Genomic DNA, 18,122 nt, shown 5'->3' with positions numbered 1-18,122 from the left:
CAAGAAATCTCATCTCTTGTGAGGGTAATCTTTTATTTAACAAAAATCTTCACAAGTAGGTCCAAATCAGTCACATTGCAATAAAGGAACTAAGCAGATTGTATCTGCTGTGTTATGCTTCATGGCTGATAGCAGTTGTTCTGACTTTGCAAGTGTGGTAGCTGAATACCTGGGCGAGCAGAAGGGTGACATACATAGGTAGAATTCCTGTGTTCTTCATCTGAGTGGTGGTGTCCACTCCCTGCCCGTGCCCCCAGGTAAGTACCCAGGGTTGGGACACGTCCTTTATCTGACAGTGGCTGGGCAGAACGTGGGAAGTTTTACTAAGTAATAGGCATTGTATTTTGGGTTATGCCATCCCAAACGTGTGTCTTTAGATAACTGCCTTGTCAGTATGAAGATCTCTGCTGAGGTTAAAACTACGACTTGTGAGATGTGTAAAGGAAATATATTAATGCTGCCCTGCGGCGGTCCTGTTTGGAGAGGCTGTTCTTGGGTGCTCTGCCTGAGGTGGGAGACACTTGGATGCTGAAATCACAAGCTGATGACATCCTTTACACACCTGTGGAAATCGCCGTTAGTTCTGCTAGAAGAGCAGTGCTTGTTACCTTTCCAGCTTAACTCCTGAACACACTTGGAGCTCCTGGAAACACGTGGGTCAGTCAGAGAAGTTCAAGAAGCCGAGCATAGAAGTGCTTGCATCTGGTGTCACAAGTCTGCTGTTTGATGGATTCTCTTCGGCCACTGTGGGTTCAGAGTATCCTTTAGGAAAGGTTCACGTATAGGATTTGTAAGAAGATGAAAAATTCACAAACTGGGAAAAGGCTTTCCTCACAGGCTGCCAGAGAACGTAAGATTGAAATGTGTCACAGTTTGTATTTCCTGCTCCTGTATTTCTAAGCCTTACGTATGCAGATAGAAGTAATAAATTAATAAAGAATACAGCGCTAGCGTATTCTAAAAGTGAGACTATACATTGAAACCGGCAGTCATTAGTTAGGCTTTTTTCAGGCATTGCTTGGAACTGTCAGCTTGAAACTGGTCAGCAGAAATTTCTTGAATTGCACATGGAGAAGAGGACCTTGGAGGAGCGTTGAATGAAATGGCGTGTCCAAATGTTGATGTAACTTCTCTGGTTTTTGCGGAACTGTATGAAAATGTAACCAGGATCCTTTCAGTGAAATCCTTTGACTGAAAATTCCTTCTTTTTTTCAAGCCATGTCACACAGCAGAGATGGATGGGGGTGGTTTAGGAGCAGGCTGTTCTTGTGAGCAAAGTTTGTAGCTTTCTGTTGCTCTTCCAGTGTCAGAGTTTAAGGTGTCACTCCTTTTTCTGAGCGATAGTGAAGTAGGCTGTTCCCATGAGAGTCGCTGTGTTGGGATAACGTTTGCAAGGAATTCTGATATTTTCAGTTTTACGTGAAGAGAAGGTTGTGAGGGAGGAAATAAATGGCCTTGACACATATTTGAAAAATGATGGAAACTTTTCAGCATTTTGTAAAACAAAATTACCTAAGTTGTTAAGGAAGATGGTTGTTACTGAAATGGTATGTGGGTTTAAAATGTACAAATTCATCTCGAACAATGGGACTTGCTATGGAGTTCTGTTAGTATTGAGAAGGTGCAGTTTAGCTTAGGTGAAAATCTCTCCAGTTAAACATATCATCCCTGCTTTTTGTGGGGCTGCTGCTTCTCACTCCGGATGCGTGCGTGGGTCCTTAGCCTGTACCAACCATGAATGAAACCAGTGAAATGGCCACAGTGGTTTACACTTTTTTTTTCAGGTGATTTTTCCACCCAGAAGTTCGAGATGCAATTCTGCCAGGGTGGTTTGTCCCCAGTCCTGTTCTGGTTAAATCTGGTTAGCTCTAGCTTTCGTGTGCACGGCTCAAAACGTGGTGTGTGGCATCTCAGAAGTAGTATTCTGATTTTACCGATGGGAAGATTAAGGCACAGAAAAGCAATTAGCTTGCATAGGACATCTTATAGGCACTGTGAGGGTAAAACATGGATTTATTATTTTATTTTTTTTTGACTCCTGGTCTAGTGGTGCAAACTGCTTCTCTTGGACTTTTTTAGGTAGCTGTCTCACCCATGCCAGTCCTTGTCTCTGCCCACGTGTCCATGTTCTGTAGTGCTGTGTTGTTTCGGTATATACCTTTGGTTTCTTTCAGTAAAGCAATCAGCGGTTTTAATACCGATGTTAATAGGTGTGGTGGGGAGTACGTTGTGTAGTGAATATGGGTGAAAAAATGTCCTGTATGAGTTGTTGATGGGGAAGCCTGGTAGTATGAGCCAGGGTGTTTTTCCTGCTTGTTTTCACTAGCATTGTGATGCTACAAGATAGTTTGGGTTAAGAACAATGTTGCTACTGATATGTAGCCATCAGGACTGATAAACTATGTGAAGGGGCCTTCAGAGTATCTTGGCAAACTGTGTTTGGATGCTTAGTGCACACAAAGTCTATCTGCATTATTCAGGAAGATAATTCCTGTCTGTGCTGTTTTTCTCCTGTGTTGAGATCATTCTCCTATCCAACTGTTACCCTGCTGAGGCCTTGATAGTTCTCAGTTTTTCCATAATGACAAAATCAAATTAGCTCTATGATGACTGGTGTATGTGAAATTCCTTTCAGTTAAAGGATGTTGCCCTGAATATTTTCTGGCTATTTTTTTCTTGGGAGAATTCAGCATCTTGGGTTTGAAAGGGAAAGGAGAAAAGATGCAGATTAGGAAACGCTGGTGTGTAAGGTACAGGGAGGAGCGCGTAGCTTGCTTCTAGAACATAATCTGTCCAGCTGTGACTTAGTCATCTTCGGTCTTATATAAAATGCGTCCAATCTAAATAGTTGAGCATCTCCCTCCTGAATGCGGCAAACCAGCGTCTTTTATGCTTATGTGAAGCTGTAACAGGCGCAAGCCATCTTCTTAGGAGTGCCTTCATACTTGTGAACCTGCAGCATCCATCATGCTGTCAAGCCTCATTTACTCATGTGATGGTTTTGTGGTGGGTTTTTTTTTTTTTTATTCTGTTCTACAATTTTTCCAGGTTTAAAGAGGTTCTGTGCTGTTGGCAGGGAATACAGCACTGATAATCCCAGACAGGAGAGCAGGGAACGTAACGTGAGAACAGAGTGACTCTCCCAAGTCAGACTGAAGGGTTTGTTCATCTCTGACTGGGCCAAAAATTGATGCTTAGGGAAGAATGCAAGATGAGAGGATCACAGGATCTTGGCTAACATCTCTAATTTCAGTGTAGTAGTTCATGCTGTTACATTAAATCCAGCCCTGCTCTCAGTCGCTTTGATTTCATGTAGCTATTCTTTATGGAAAGGGAGATAACTGACTATTATGACATGCTTTTGTCTAGATAAATATATGTCCACATTAATCCTTTGTTTCTATAATTATGGGGGTTTTGGAGGGATGGGGGAGATTCTTGTTAGTGACTGAAGTAAGAACTGGTAAGCTTTGTAGGAACTGGTCTGTGTGAGCTGAAAAATATTCTGTGCTAGTTAAGGGATGTTGGACATCCTTACTTAGGTAGTCAAGGAAACGGGTCCTGGGAGTGCATTGTTAAATAAATGTATTGATAAAGATAGGTGCTGATAAATCTTAGCACTGTGAATATGGAAGATAACATTTAAAATTATATCAATACGTTTGTCACTAATACATGTTTCATGAAACTGTGGGGAAGCTAATGTCTTAAGTCATCTGTGTACGCAGTGGAAGAACAGTCCTCTTCGGAGGTGTAGTTAGAGCTGGAGCTTCACTTGGGTAGTTGGAAACATTCTTCAAAGGCTTCCAAGAAAGTGTTTGGTGTAGTTTTAGTTTAAAAAAAAAAAGTTACACTTTTTTCATAAAAAGTACAAATGTGCTGTGCTCACTGTGAAGACTTAATGGCTTGGGTTGATGGTGCCTGGGGACCTCTAGACTGCAGTCTGTTGCATGATTTTAAATTCCCCCCAGAGAATTGTGGAAATCCATATGCTGGTTTTTAGACTGTGCTTGACAAACATGGTCTAGCTCGTCTGTAAGGTGCGATGCCAAGTGCAGAAAAGACTAGGTGAGATTTTTCCAGTCTTTGTTAGGTGGAAAGTCAGATCATCAGAAGGTTATTTTTGGCCTTAAAATGCATAGTTACGCAAACTGTGGCCCTGGAGAAGAAACGAGCAAAGCCCTGAAGCAACCTGATCCTGGTTGGCCCTGCTTTGGGAAGAGGAGGGGGTTTCGGTCAGTTAACCTTTGGTGGTCCTTTCCTGCCTGGATTGTTCTGTGGTTCTGTGGGAGTTGGACTGGGTGGAGGAGGTGTGGGGGACATCTCTGTTTTGGGTGGAGAGGGCAAGAGTTAAGAGGAAGAAGGCGAGGTACTCTGACAGTAGGAATGGCTGTGCTGGAGAAATTGCATTAGCAGTGGAGATGTAAAATATCTGGGATTGTAACTTAGAAAGGACACACCTAGCTTTATAGAAGGTTGTGAGATGAAATCAGCTTTTAATTTACTGCTCTTTAGAAAATTTTTATCTGTCTAGCATAAAATGTTTGATAAAGCTTCTGTCAGAGAGACACTAGTGGGGTAATAAAGTATGTTTAGGGAGCTCTGGGTTGTTTTGCCACATTTCATCAAAAGATATGAATCCATACAGTTGCAGATGACGCATTTGTTAGCAAAACTGCAAACCCACCTGTAGATTGTGAAACAGCATTTTGGAAAGCCGGTAGTTCAAAGGGCTTTAAGGTCTTTACAGCTAGTTGCCTCTACATGGTACTTGGGACAGTATTTTATTTAGAAGGATTAATGTGATTCTTGAGTATATTGAGGGGAAAAAAAAAAGTGGGGGAAAGGAATGTCAAGCAAAAATAAGTAATCTTAACACAGCAATGTTGAGACTGATACTGGAATTGAATTTTGGTTTCCATGCTTCAAGAAGAATGCCAGTGTATTTGGAGACAATTCAAAGGACAGCTGCAGAAATGATCCAGGGACTGGAAAATAAGCCTCATGATGTGAGGCTTAAAGGAGCTCAACTTACTCAGCTTATTGAAAAGACAATTGAGAGAGGACTTGAGCTTTCTCTAAAAGGACTTGTGAGATTTGCTGACAAAGGCATAGCAATATCAACTGAGGGTAGACAAATTCAGTCTTGAAGTACAGTTTCTTAGCAATGATAGTAATTAAACATTGGAATCATTTACAGGGAAGGGGAAAGGAGCAAATGTTCATCTTAGTCTTTTAAAAGAGGCCCAACTCATTTCATTCTGGAGAAAATATATTGTGATTATTTTTTTTTTAATTACAATAATACTCCTTTCTTGACTTTGGAGTTTAAGAATCTTCAAAGGTTTGTACCATGATCAGTTGGCACAAGTTCAGATACATGCACTTGCAGTCAAAGCCAAGATCATGAAATTAAGAGATGAATTTAGCGGAGAAATAGTTAACCTGGTGCTAGAATACTGCCTTGCATAAGACACATAAGATGTGAAGGGAACTCTGAAATTTAATGCTTTGTGGCTTGCATCGTTGGAACTCAGTTCTTTCCCATACTGCGTTGCTTCAGATGTTTAAGATATGGTTGAGGCTTTCTGAAAGCCTCTACAGAGAAGCCCTGATGTAACTGTGTACACTCACTGTATTCAGATGAGCATTTCTGAATTCCAGTTGACCGCAGCAGAAGTCTGTAAATCTTTTTCAGCCTTTTTTAGAAACAGGATTAAAAAAATTGCACAATGGCAATATGATTACAATTCCTCTGAGAGGCAAAGGAAGCACAAGCTCTCCTGGTAGGTTTCATTCGTAAATTAATGTAGGATATTCTCTGTCTCTCAAGTTAACTGGACTTAGTCGGAAAGTTTATTCGTGTTTGAAACAATATTAAATAATTGTCAGAAGCAGTATTCTAATGGCACTTGTTTGCTGGTTTTTGTGCCATCCAAATGAAAGTACTTCAGTGATTCCGCTCCTCCCTTGCTTTGTAAATTCACCTGGGGAACTGAGTGACTCAGTTTGGTAATGGCTCCAGATTGTGCTTCTACTTTTTATTTGTCCATTCCACCACTCCCTTGATGGCTGACGAGTTTCTATTATTTCCATAGATTACCTTGTTCCAGATGTCTTTGCAGACTTGCAGAGCTCTCAGATTCTCTTCTGGTAGCTCTGAAAATCTGCTGCTGGGTGCAGGTAGAGCCCTGCCTGCCCGCATGCTCATCCTCGCCTGCGCAGAGGAGGACCTGGAGCTACCTGGGCTGCTCTCGCCTCCTCCTGCGCGGCTGCATTCCTACCTCTCCTCTCCTCCTCCTCCAGGTCGGGCCAGGGAGGAGCCCCATGGCTCTCATCTCCACAGCTGTGGAGTAAGGAAACACTTCTGTGGCCTAAGGAAGAAGAGGCAGCTCAAAACTCTGTAGCTTTTTGAACATTGAGCCTATCGATTTGTCACATAAATGGAGCTGTTTCTGAGGTGAGAAGGAGGTTGTCTAGCAACTGCAAGTTTCCTTGCTTAGGGCTAAGGGATAGCAAACTGCAGAAACGTGTTGGGGCACTACACAGTGTAAAGCAAAGGCCTCCAGCTTCAAGATGTAGTGCGGCAATCCCTTGTCCAGACAGCCCTATCTGTCTTAACCTGCAGAAGCAACTCGCAGGAAGTGCTGCACATGAAAGAGGTTGTGAGGACTTAGCAGGAAAGAAATCTCCCCCCTTCCTTGCCTTCCCTCTTCGCTGTGTCATCACCCCCCTCTCCCCAGCATCCAGGGGCTGATGGAGGTGACCTGCTGGAGGAGGGTTGTCAGCCTCTTCAGCATGAGCAACTCTTGTGTTTCAACCTTCGTTCCATCGTGTGGTTGTACATACCTGTGCTTAGTTGCGTTTGCAATAGTCATGAAAACGTCCTCAATATATTACTCTGCTCATAATTCAACATTCAAAAAACCCAGTGGCTGTGGTAGCAGATAGCATTTCATTATTGATGTGTTACAGAACCACTTGCTCAGCATCGCTTTCGTACAACGAGCACTCTTGGCCAACTGTTTGATGTCAGTACTCCCATGCTACCACCCACATGCAGTTAAGGTGGTTGGTTACAGTGTTGTGCGCTCATAGAGAAGCTCTTCGCAAAGGAAGAGGTTCCTAATTTATCTGCAAGTCACCAGAAATAAATCTGGTTTAAGTGACTTTTGTCTTTATTCAGTCACCAGTTGCAGATTTGTGATTGCTGATTTCTGGTCATCCGCATTTACTTTGAAAATGCATTCAGCTGGATTATCTGCTTTTCATCTTGTTAACAAAAAATGGGCTAGTCGAAAAGTGACCGTGGCTCTTGGCGCTGTCTGTACCACTGAGCTTTGCATTTCTTGCCAGCAATTATGGAGCAGGTAGGAGCTTCCCGAATAAGCGTCACACCTCTGGTGTGAGAGCAAGTCTTTGATTACCTTGTTGTACCAATAACGTACTAAAACTTATATTCGTCAAAGCTTGATGGTCCATTATATTGTTGGCTGATGGCTTATTCTGTAAATCTGACTACTCTAACGTTGCAATTGGGTGAATATCCACTGTGCACAGAGGATCTGACATGCAGAGCCGGGGCACGCCGTGCTCCCATGTTGATAGTACCTGTGTTTTGGGATCAGCATGTACCTTGCTAGTGCCAAAATACAATATAACATGAGATACAAGTAAGCCAGAAAAATGAACTGCAGTAAAGAACATCTCTTGAACATAATTCAGCAGCAGCAAGCGGGTAGAAGCCCCAAAAGGGGAAATAAGGCTTTTTGGCTGATACGCTGCCTTTGGGCCTTCGTGATTGCTCTGCACCACTGTCCTACTGGCTCTGTATGCACTCTAACAGGTTTTGTGCTGGGGAAACTAGATCTGCAGGAAATGTGCGAGTTTTCTAAGGGTCCCAGAACCATCTTAAATGACCAGAGTGCCGCTGGGCACTGGTGCCTGGGCAAGTGCCACAGTTGGTGGTGTCTCCTGCAGAGACGTCCCTGAGAAGGGGATGTGGTGAGACTGAGCAGCAGGCTGGGCTTTGAAACTTGCCACTATGCTGGAACATTGCTGAAATCCTTATTTACCGTGTAAAATTCACTGGATTTTAATGCTTCTCCCTTATTACATAGCTCAATGAGTAAATGTATCCGACTGTGTCCAGGTTGCAGGTGTTTTTGTAGCTGGGTTTCCTACTTGAGGCACGTCGGACAAACCGGTGTTTGTTGGGACCCGGCTCACGAGGATTACACAAGCCTGGAGTAACTTCCTTACAACGTGGAGAAACAATGTATTTGCATGAACTCCAGCCCAGGTGCTGCGAAACTCGCTCCTCGCAAACTGCAGAGGCCAGGCTGGAGCTGGGAGGGCACTCGGTGATGGGTCGAGCTGGGGGGAAGAAGGGTCAAAACGAGCCCTATAATGGGAAGTGAGGCTGAACCCTCACTTGGGAGCCGCGGCTCCATAATTGTCACGCTGTGTGATGTTGCCATGGCTGCCCGGGCTGCCCCTGCATGGTTTCCTGGTGTGTGAGAGTGGGGCCGAGGCTGCCGGCGAGCGGAGAGCTGCCCTACGTGTTTGGGGAGCTCAGGCGTGCGCTGGCAAGCCACGGCGACGGGAGGATCCCTGCCTGGGAGATTTGAGGCTTTGGACTCAGTCTCTCCCCCGTCTCTCCCCTCCAACAGATCAGAGGGCGAGCTGTGATTTTTGCAGGACTTTAAAACCCCCTTTTACTTCTTTCTTGCTATCATAAGGTCCTTCATTCCACCTGAAGCCGTGGTCACGCTAGGAGTGAGGGGGCAATGTGAAATGGTGGGTCCCGAGGGGCACAGAAGGAGGCTGAGGGGGGGGCTCACTGGGCCTGGATGGGCTCCGGCATGTTTTGATCCGAGATCCTTTGGCTGCGTTGCCATCTGCATAGCCTGTGAATAGTTTTCTCTGGCACAGACCTTGTTCCTCAGTGTTGCATCATCTCTGGGAGAAAGGCCAGGTCCGGAGCCCCAGCACAAAGGCTTTCTGAAGCCGATGAAGCTTGTTCTGTGTGCGGAGCATCTCTCTCCTTCCTGTCGTCCTTTCCATGGGATTCCTGAAGCGGCCTCCATCCGAGAGCCCCTTCGTCAACAGCTGCTTTATCTCCGCCACTTCCTGCACACCTGGCTGATGCAACGTCTGCCTTGGAAGCCGCTGCCGGAGTCTCCTCTGGAGCTGGCTTGTTTGCCCTGGCTGGGAGTGGCCAGGCAGGCAGCCTTCATCACGTGGGACCCTTAAATAGATGTATAAAGGACGTACAGCCAGACCTGTGAGGCAGAGAGTATTTAGTGGGATTACGGAGAAATCTTTTTTCCAATTCTGGGACTGGAGGTTGCAATCCTACTCCTGGCAGCTTGTTTGTGGTTAGCCTTCCACTGGTTGCAAGTTCGGGACGCTGCTCTGTGCCAGTAAATTCTGCTGATTCCCCTTCTATATTCAGCGACTTCCCGTGACTCTGGACTGTCCGGATTCTCATGGGAACTGTAATTCTCTGGGTTTGGATTTGATCCTAGTTATTGCCCTTTATTGCTCTGTTTCCGTCTGACCTTGCATGTGGTATAGGCTTTTCTCTGAAATCCCTTCAAAACACAATTTCAAGGTCTGGAGGGTAGTGGTTGTTGGTTTGGTTTTTTTTTTGAGGGGGGTGATGTCTGACAACCTTTTTAATTCAGGGTTTGTCTACTTAAGAAAATTTAATAGTTACACAGGTAGAACCATTCATGTGAATACTATTACATTCACAAGTAACAAAATACAGAACAAAGAAACACTCTGGTCTGCTAGGATTAAACCAGTGTCATTTACATTATTTAAATTAATCTTGAGTATTATTTTAACCGTAGCCATTTTCTGGTGTAGGGAGGCCTCTTAAATTGAATCTGGAAGCACAGGATTTGTATGCACGAGGTGTGGCAGACTGAGCAGCGGTGCTTTCCAGTATTGCTGTTCCTAGTTGTCTGCTCTGCCCTGTAGCAGAAATCTATTGCCCCATAGCAGTATCTAAAAGGGAATATGTATTTTACCTGCATCTGCTTTCGGTCCAGTTTTCTTGGCATCAGCTGCCCTTGATGAGACATGGCAACGTTTCTGTCCTGCCAGCTGTTTTGGCAAAGGCTTAGAGGGTTCAGTCGCAGCAGTAACATCAGCTGCCACAGCTGGATTCACTGGACGTTAGTTGTCAAGCCCTTAATCTCAGAATACTGGTTCTGAACCTTTTTGTTTGCAATTTCTTATTTTTGTGACATACAGACATTTAACTGTTCTCCTTCACCCCATGGGAAAAGAGTGACTATGTCAGAGTATAGAACCGGCACAGCAATTAGGATGTGTTCCCCTCGCTGCAGAATAGTTTTCCCCCATGACTGTCCCAAATCAAAAGTTCGTAGAACTGAAAGAAAAGGGATGTTTTTCCTCTTTTCCTGTTTCATTTACTTTAGTAATTTTTGTATCATCATTTCTGTGTGGTCTCATATACAATTCTTTTTTCTCTTGTATTGCTGTATATCTTTCAGGAAAGAATGGAAAACGGTATTTGCAAAAATAAAAGTCTTTAGTGGGTCACCTGCTTCTCGCTTTTGAAAATATTTTAAGTGCTTCAGTGTATGAAGAATTTGTCATCTTCAACAACAACTTGTTCTGTTGTGAGTGAAAGGCAATGTAAAACAATGTTTTCAGCATAGGAACGGGCCAGCAATTCTTCCTGAGTCTATGGGATTTTCCTGAATTTCTCCACTATTACCATTGTTCTTTAAGTTTTATTTTGATGATTAACATTTTTAAGGTATTAGCATTTCATATCGGTTGCTAGATTTTCAAAGTATCGTCTTGTGAAGTTTTCTGGAAGATTTCCTCTGTTTATGGCCCTTAAGGTTATGAAGACTTTGATATGAAGTTCTTGGTTGGGATAGTCCTTTTCCCTTTATGTTGAGGTTGTTATTCCTTTAAACATCGTTTCTGTTGCCGTCCTGCTCAGCAGACCCTGTGTGCAGACCACGCAAATACAGTTAGGTCCCTTCTCATCAGTGTAGGGTGCAGGCAAAGTTTCCTGGTGTCTGCCTGCCACCTCTCCATAGATGTTCCTCAGAATAATTTGGTCTACCGCACATCACTCCTACTCTGTAATTTGCTTCCCCTTTCTAATTTGGCATGGGTTTGTTTATGGTATTATCCTCATGTATGACTCTTCATCCAATTTCAAATCAATATAAATTAAACTTTCCAGTAAAGTTTCGTCATGCAAATTAGATCTTTTAAGAAAGTCCAAACAAACTCTTGTCTGATGTCTCCACCTCCAGAGTGTACTGGACTGTAAAGAATGTGGTTGAATTGTCAAGTAGAAGGTATTTCTGGAAGCAAAGTCTTATCTCCCCTTCCTTTATCTCTTATTACATTTTTCTTGTATTTCTTATCATAATACCTGAAATCCTTAGTGATTCAAAAGGAAAAACATAGGAGGTTTTTGTTGGTTTTTTGGTTTTTTTTTTTGTCTGCAGAACAAAGAGGTTTTGCATAACTTCTTGACTGCTGAAGTGGCAGCAAAGTTTTGAGGTTATTCTTTCTGCTTTCCCGAGTAATCTCTGCAGTCTTGGGTCAGTTACTGAGACTACTTGACTATGCGTTTCGTAATTTCTCTGCTTGATGGTTTAATTTATTTCAGTTGCTCACTGTCATCGTTTGTAGTCCTTTAGGGAGTAGTTGTAGTTTGCGGAGGAATTTAACTAAAACTGATGTTTTCTTCATCAGATAAAACGATTGAGTCCCATGGATGGACATGACAGAATTGCCTTAAAATATCTTAAACCCAGTTTAAGTAAATTTAATCAAAAGCTTTTTAGTTTCCAGCTGTTTACCAAATTTTATCAAAATCAATTAAACTTGCTTGAACCTCAGTTTTAAAGGTGGTTCGCAATAGCCTTCACTGACCTGCTTTGTCACACTGACTTTAGCTGTGTAGGTGTGTCCATAGACACATGGCGAGGTAGTTTCTAGTGCTTCCATAAAGTACTTTAAGAATAATGGGAATTGTTAATATGATTTCATATCTTGTATGGAACAACTTGACTTGACGCATAGGCCCGTGGATACCAAAAGCTGTTTGAAATCGCCCGTGTCCCGAAAAGCAGCATTCTCACCTTTCCCAGATCCTTGACTCCAGGTCTTGTGCAGCACAGTGAGCAGGGTCGGGTCTCGCTGGGCTCCTGCTTTTTGACACATTTAACAATTTTTAAATGTTGTTATTCTTGTTCTAAGAGCTTGTCGGTGCTTTATCATGGTTCTCCAGATCCCAGAGAGCAAGAACTCTGACCCAAATGTACAAGTGTTTCTTTTTGCCAGTAGCTACTTATGCACAAAACAGGAGAGAATCTTAAGGGCTAAGACAGATAAATCTCTAACCATTGCACTATATTTGTCAATAATTTGGTTATCACGGTATGCATATGTAGTTAGTAATGAATACTTGTGTTGCCCGTTAACTTTGATCCTTTCTGGTGTAGACCAGGACTGAGTTCTCCCAGACCCCGTGGGATGGATGGATTGCTGTGGTGCTTTGTCAGGCAGCTAGCAGATGATATATGGTACTAATGATAACAGTAAATACTCGTGTCAATATTTCATTTTTTAAAACTGGCACAGTTGTTTCCTTGCTGCTTAGTGAAACCAGCTTGTTGTCAGAGAAGACTTAAGCGTTTATATTGGTAGATTGAGGCACAGTTTCAGTACTTCTAGAAGTTTGTATGTTTCAGAGTAGGTTGCAACTAAATGACTTAAGGATTTGTCTGCTCTGCCCCTGCCTCTGTGTAAGTGTCCTTATGGAACGGTGTGTCTGAAATTCTGGGAATTTCATGCATTTCTGAGCTAGCCTTTTTAAACGCAAAACCCCTGGATCTGATTCTGTTTGCACTAAAGGTGCTTGCCCTTCTGTGAGGATCTGCCCTTGACATGAGGTTTATGAGCGTGCTGGAAAGAACGGGCAGTGCTTGCTTAAACTCGGGGGACCACATGTGTGTTTTGGGTGGCACCAGCTCGTGAGACGGGACGTTTTAAGTACGGTAATTGAAGCACTTCATGCTTACCTTAGATGTCCTGTAGATTTTTGGCTATTCTGAAATTTACAGGGGAAAAGGTGAATGAATAAGATCCATAAGCCTGCTGACGCTTTTTATACTGCTCCATTTGCAGAGAAGTTTGCTACTGATGCACATGGCAACATAAGTATGAACTGGTCAGAATTCGCTGGCTCTGTCCCAGATGAGGCTGATGGAGAGGATGCCAAGGAAGGCAGCGTGGCAGAGCTGCTCTTTCCAGTTTGTCACCAGCTCTGGCCTATGGCAGCGTGAGATGCAGGAGAAAAATGTGCTTTGAATTTTATGACTGGTTCTAGCTTGGGAGCATAAAGGTGCACAGCTCGTTATATACGGAGCTCGTCCTGTATAGGTGACCTGCGGGCCTGTTGCCAAGAGGAGGATGGCGGGTATCATTTGGATGCTAGCGATCCTGGGTTGTCAAAAGTCTCGGGTCTGCATCCAGTTTGGGGAATTCAATAACTGGAGGTAGGGAGTGATAAAGGAAGCGCTTGTTTGTGCTTTGCTGTCTGTGAACAAGAGATACGTGAGAAGTGGCCATTGTCAGTGCAGGCAGTGGGGATTTCCCCATCCTCCCTCCCCTGGCACATGTGTTGAAGTTGTATATAATCGGAAGAGGTTTTTCTTAGTTTGTCCACCATATGTTTTGTACCAGCGTTACCTTCTTATCATTCCCAGCAATGCATGAGACGCTGGATGCACAGCGTTAAAATATTTTAAGTCCTCTGTAGACACAGACTCACAGACTGGCACTGATGCTGCGGAGAAACAGGCTGAATCTCTCTGTCTGGCTTGGTAACTGCTTTCGCCTTCAGCCTGTGACCATGGGAGGGTGCAAGGGCAGGGCTCTCCCCGACCTGAGATTGTCTAACACCCCCCGAGCAGCACTGAGTGTTGGTGGAACCAGGGCACCTGAATTTAGCTAACAAGTGCGCTTTGTGAGGCTGTGCCCAGGGCTTTTGTCTGCGGGTGAATTTTTCATGGCTCTCACAAATATTTCTGTAGAGTCTGTCACCAAGTGTTGCACACACGGGTGCCCGGAGGTGCCTGTGAGACCAGACCACTAGTGAAAACGGGAAGAACCACATCTTGAAGGTGGAAGCTCTAACGAACTGTTTGACTGACCGTGCTTGATCGCCCCTGCTACTACTTTTAACACCACAAGTACTGAAAAGAGTTTCCAGCAGTAAATTTTCTGCATCTGCTTTATTTGTAACGTGAGTGGCAGTGGTTGTGGAAGTGAGCCAATGCAGCGCTGTGGCTGTTGCATCCTAAATAGGGTTTTGAAAATTAAATTCAGTGTTAAAGCAGGTGTTGCCTAACCTTCGCTCGGCCAGCTTAGATTTATTACAGTCCTTTCCGTCGATACAGGATGTTACCTGAAATAATTGAATAGCATCTATTTACATTTTAGCTGAGGCAACCACTTATGGTTTTTGGTCGGAAAGTGGGTGAGTCCCTTGGTGTGCTGAGTGAGAACTGGGGATCCCAGCGCTGGGGTGGCTGTGCGGGTGGATGCTCATCTGGGCTGTTCTGATGATGTTGGGGAAGACCAGGTGTCTTTATACTGGTATGACTGGTTAAGGAGGCAGGCGTGTAGATGCCAAACGTGGGAAAAAAGATATAGCTTTAAATCCTGCGTTTTCAAAAGCAGTTAAGTGTGATTTACCTGTTAGGCCATCAGAATTTCTGTTTCTATTTGATTTCATGAAGAATTGTATCACAAGGGAGATAGGTTTGTGCTGTGGTTTGAAGCTCATCAAATTTTCATTAAGACTTTGAATTTTAGGAAAACTTTCTCCCAGTGGCACTGGAGAGAGCTTGGTGCAACTTCTTTCTCTGATACAGCTGTATATTTTTAGGGGGGAGAGGTAGGAAGGAGCTTGGGGATTGTATATGCAGGAAATTAGCCAGTCTGATGGGTAAACGTTTTGATCTCAACCCCAGTATTTTCTGTGCAGGCTGATGTTTTGGGTGTTACCGGGCCAAGTTTCATGAAGACCAGACTGTAATCTAGCCTGAAGGTGATGTGGTCTTGGACAGCACTTGAGATTCATCTCAGCAATTCATTTTGAATGTTACATTGTCAGAGTTGAAAGTACACATAAAACAGCAGCAACAAACAGCAAAATCTGAGCATGGGCGATGGTTGGGCAAGTACTGCTGGGTCAACACAAAAGCGACTGAACTGGAATTTGCCTTGTCTAACCTTTCTGTTTGGTATTTCGTGATTCTCCAGTAATCACTTTCCCAAAAGTGGGAGTTTCTGTTGCACTGAAACAGTCTGGTGTTTGAACAGCCTTGGTGGAAAGAGGGTTTCCTATGAGAAGTGGCTGAAAACTTGTCCCAGTTGCCCCGGGACTGACCAGATACCCTGTGATGCTCGAGTCCAGAAGCTGCACTTGAAATCCTCTGGTTCTGCTGAGTCACAAGCAGGCAGGAGTCTGGAATTAGTCCTGATGAAATCTCAGGCTGCTGCCAGCTGGGTATGGTCATGGCAAAGGCAAGAGATCAATAGGCCATGAAAAAAAAATAATCTAAGTAAGTATTTAAAAATATCGGGGAGCAGGGAGGGAAGGATTCTGTGTCCCTTAGGAACGGGAAAGGTGCTTCAGAAACTGAGAAACCTGTCCTGTTTCTTTTAACCTTTTCCCAGAGCTTTATGCGACTCTGGGTTGAAGCAGGGATTGATGTCTGTAGCTTTTAGCTGTATTTTAGCAGCGGTTTGTCTCATCTGGTGTCAATGTCACAAGCATGAGAAAGGATAAATGAGGCACTTCCTAAAGGTCCTTTTATTTTTATATTTCAAAAAAACACACTCAAGGACACCTGGGGTGTCTTGGGTGTGAGGTGCTTGTGAGCTGAGTCCTGCCTGTTTTCTTTTCCATCTCCCACCTCCCCGCGAGACTGTTGCTTTGGGGCATAACAGGGAATTGCCACAGACCACGTAGAAATCTTTATGTGCTACTTCTGCAATTCACTGTATGCCTGTCATAATATCGGAAAGATTTCTCTTAGCGATGTATACTGAAGAAGGAAAGTATTCCCTTGTGCTAAGAGAAGCGGCTTGCCTTTTAAGACGGAAAAAGGCAATATAGTGTGTGGCATTTAAACTTTTTGACTCTCTCACTCTTCCTTCATTTGCCCTCGTAGTGAGTGTGCGTTTTTGTGTTTCTGGGGCGTTTTTTTTTTTTTTAATCTGTTAAACAATGGCTGGACTGTGGTGTCCAAAGGCAGTTCCCTGTGAGAAATTCACTCCCCGCGGGAGGACTTGGCTGGCTGCCCCTCTGTAGCCCGGGAGGGTTTTGCTGGCAGAGCCCCGAGATGCCGGGGAGCATGTGACGGCCGGCTGGGAGCGCAGCCTGGCTCATCCGCGCTGCCGGATCCGGGGCACGGCTGCCGAAAGTTATTCAAGGCTGCCCTTAAAGTTTAACGTGCAGAGAGGGTGGCTAAATTGTCGCCCTTTTTCCTTCGGTTTTGGAGCTACTTTTGCTGTGTGCTGAAATGCTTGCTCTGTACTGTGGTGGGGTTCCTTTAGAGCTGCGTAGAGTAATGGCTCCTTTATGAACGTCTGGGTTATTGAGGTTATTTACATAATGAGGAGCTGATCCTGTTTTACCTCTGTCTGCCATCCGACCCTCGGAAGTTTGAGTTTATCGGCGATTTCTCTGGCTGCCTTAGCGAAACGCTGCGGTCAGCAGGGAAGGTGGAGCCTGGGCACAGGCTTCCCTGCCGTCCCTGCGGCTGCTCCCCGCCATGCCGCCGTGACTCACCCCGGCTCCCCGCGCCGAGCCAATGGCCCTGCCGTCTTTCTCCTCGCAGCGGCCTATGCGCGAGCGCCCAGACGTCTGACGTGGCTCTGTCGCGGGGAGGTGTCAGCTGGGATTTTCAGAAAAGTCGGGGCCCGCTGCGTCAGGGCTCGTCGGACTGAGTAATCGGCGCAGAATCCAGGACGGGCCTCGCTTGCCGAGGGGAGGCTGTCAGTGGTGCGGGGATGGCCACTCTGCTGGTCACCCTTGCCCGTGCTGTGGGCCCAGTGAATGCAAATACAAGCTGGTCTTGAGCGAGAGGTCTCAGCTCAGTCCACCTTGGCTCTGTCTCATTGTCCTCCCAGCTGGGGCTTTGCCTGCACCTTGTTTGGGGAAGCAGTTAGGAAATGCTGATGGAGGGCTGTGGGTGATAGGTGACAGCTGCTGCTTATATGCAGAAGGAGCTAATAGATTGCTTATCTGATAATTAGTTGTAAGTTTAGTTGGGGGAGGGGGGAACTGTCATTATCGGCTTTATGGCAGAGCAGCTCATTGCATGTCAATCCAAGACTGTAAAAAAACCAACCAAACAACCCCCCCACCAAACTACTACCATCTACCTGTTCCCTGGCCCCACGTATGAAAATGAAGTAAAAATGATGTGGCATGTCACTGATGGAAATCTATTTCTGCTTTTCTTTTGCTGTGAAAGCCCTCTCTAGGGGTATACAGGGAGACCTCATCCTGTAACAGAGATGCAATGCTTTGTTTCTACCCCGGTAGGTTTCCCCATGTCCGTGACGTGTTGGCCGAGGCTCTGCGGCTCCTCTCCGCCCTCGGAGCGGCCAGTCGCTGCCCTCTGGACTCCGTGATCCCCGACGGGCGTCATGAGCATTGCAATCCCTCTGGGAGTCACCACACCAGATACGTCCTACTCCGACATGGCTGCAGGATCGGAGTGAGTGTTACCCCACGGAGGAGGAGAAGGAGGAGGGGAGGGTGTGAGAGGCCTGCCCTGGAGTGGGGCTGCAGGATCGGTGCCGGTGCTTTCTCCACTCGGGAGAAAGGGGGTGCTGCTCCGCTGGCTGTGTGAGAGATGAATGCAGAGACAAGTGTTTAACAAATGCAGTGTTATGGCAATTGGTAAGTTTGACACAGAAGACGGGCAATATGAGAACTCTTAACAGTATGAGGCACTCAACTATGGGGTTTATATCAGCTTAGCTACTAAGTCTGTACTCAAGTGCAGGTAGTTGTGCGTTTGCTGTACTCA

General features: G+C 44.9%; 1 protein-coding gene across 3 annotated transcripts in view; it reads left to right on the top strand.

Moving 5' to 3' along the window:
• The window catches only part of SETD5 (SET domain containing 5), a 68,870-nt gene that overhangs the window by 8,945 nt on the left and 41,803 nt on the right, over positions 1-18,122 (top strand). For 2 of the 3 annotated variants that reach the window (XM_063347600.1, XM_063347601.1), the window contains exon 2: positions 17,633-17,807. The exons of the other annotated variant lie outside the window; for it this stretch is intronic. In XM_063347600.1, the coding sequence (XP_063203670.1) occupies positions 17,737-17,807 (71 nt within the window). In that variant the 5' untranslated portion in view covers positions 17,633-17,736. The remainder of the gene's footprint in view (positions 1-17,632; positions 17,808-18,122) is intronic. 3 annotated transcript variants of the gene reach the window in all.

The sequence above is a fragment of the Chroicocephalus ridibundus genome, chromosome 10 (assembly GCF_963924245.1).
Source record: "Chroicocephalus ridibundus chromosome 10, bChrRid1.1, whole genome shotgun sequence".
Classification (NCBI taxonomy): Eukaryota; Metazoa; Chordata; class Aves; order Charadriiformes; family Laridae; genus Chroicocephalus; species Chroicocephalus ridibundus.
Note: the sequence above shows the minus strand (reverse complement) of the source record. Positions and strands in the feature narration are given on the sequence as shown.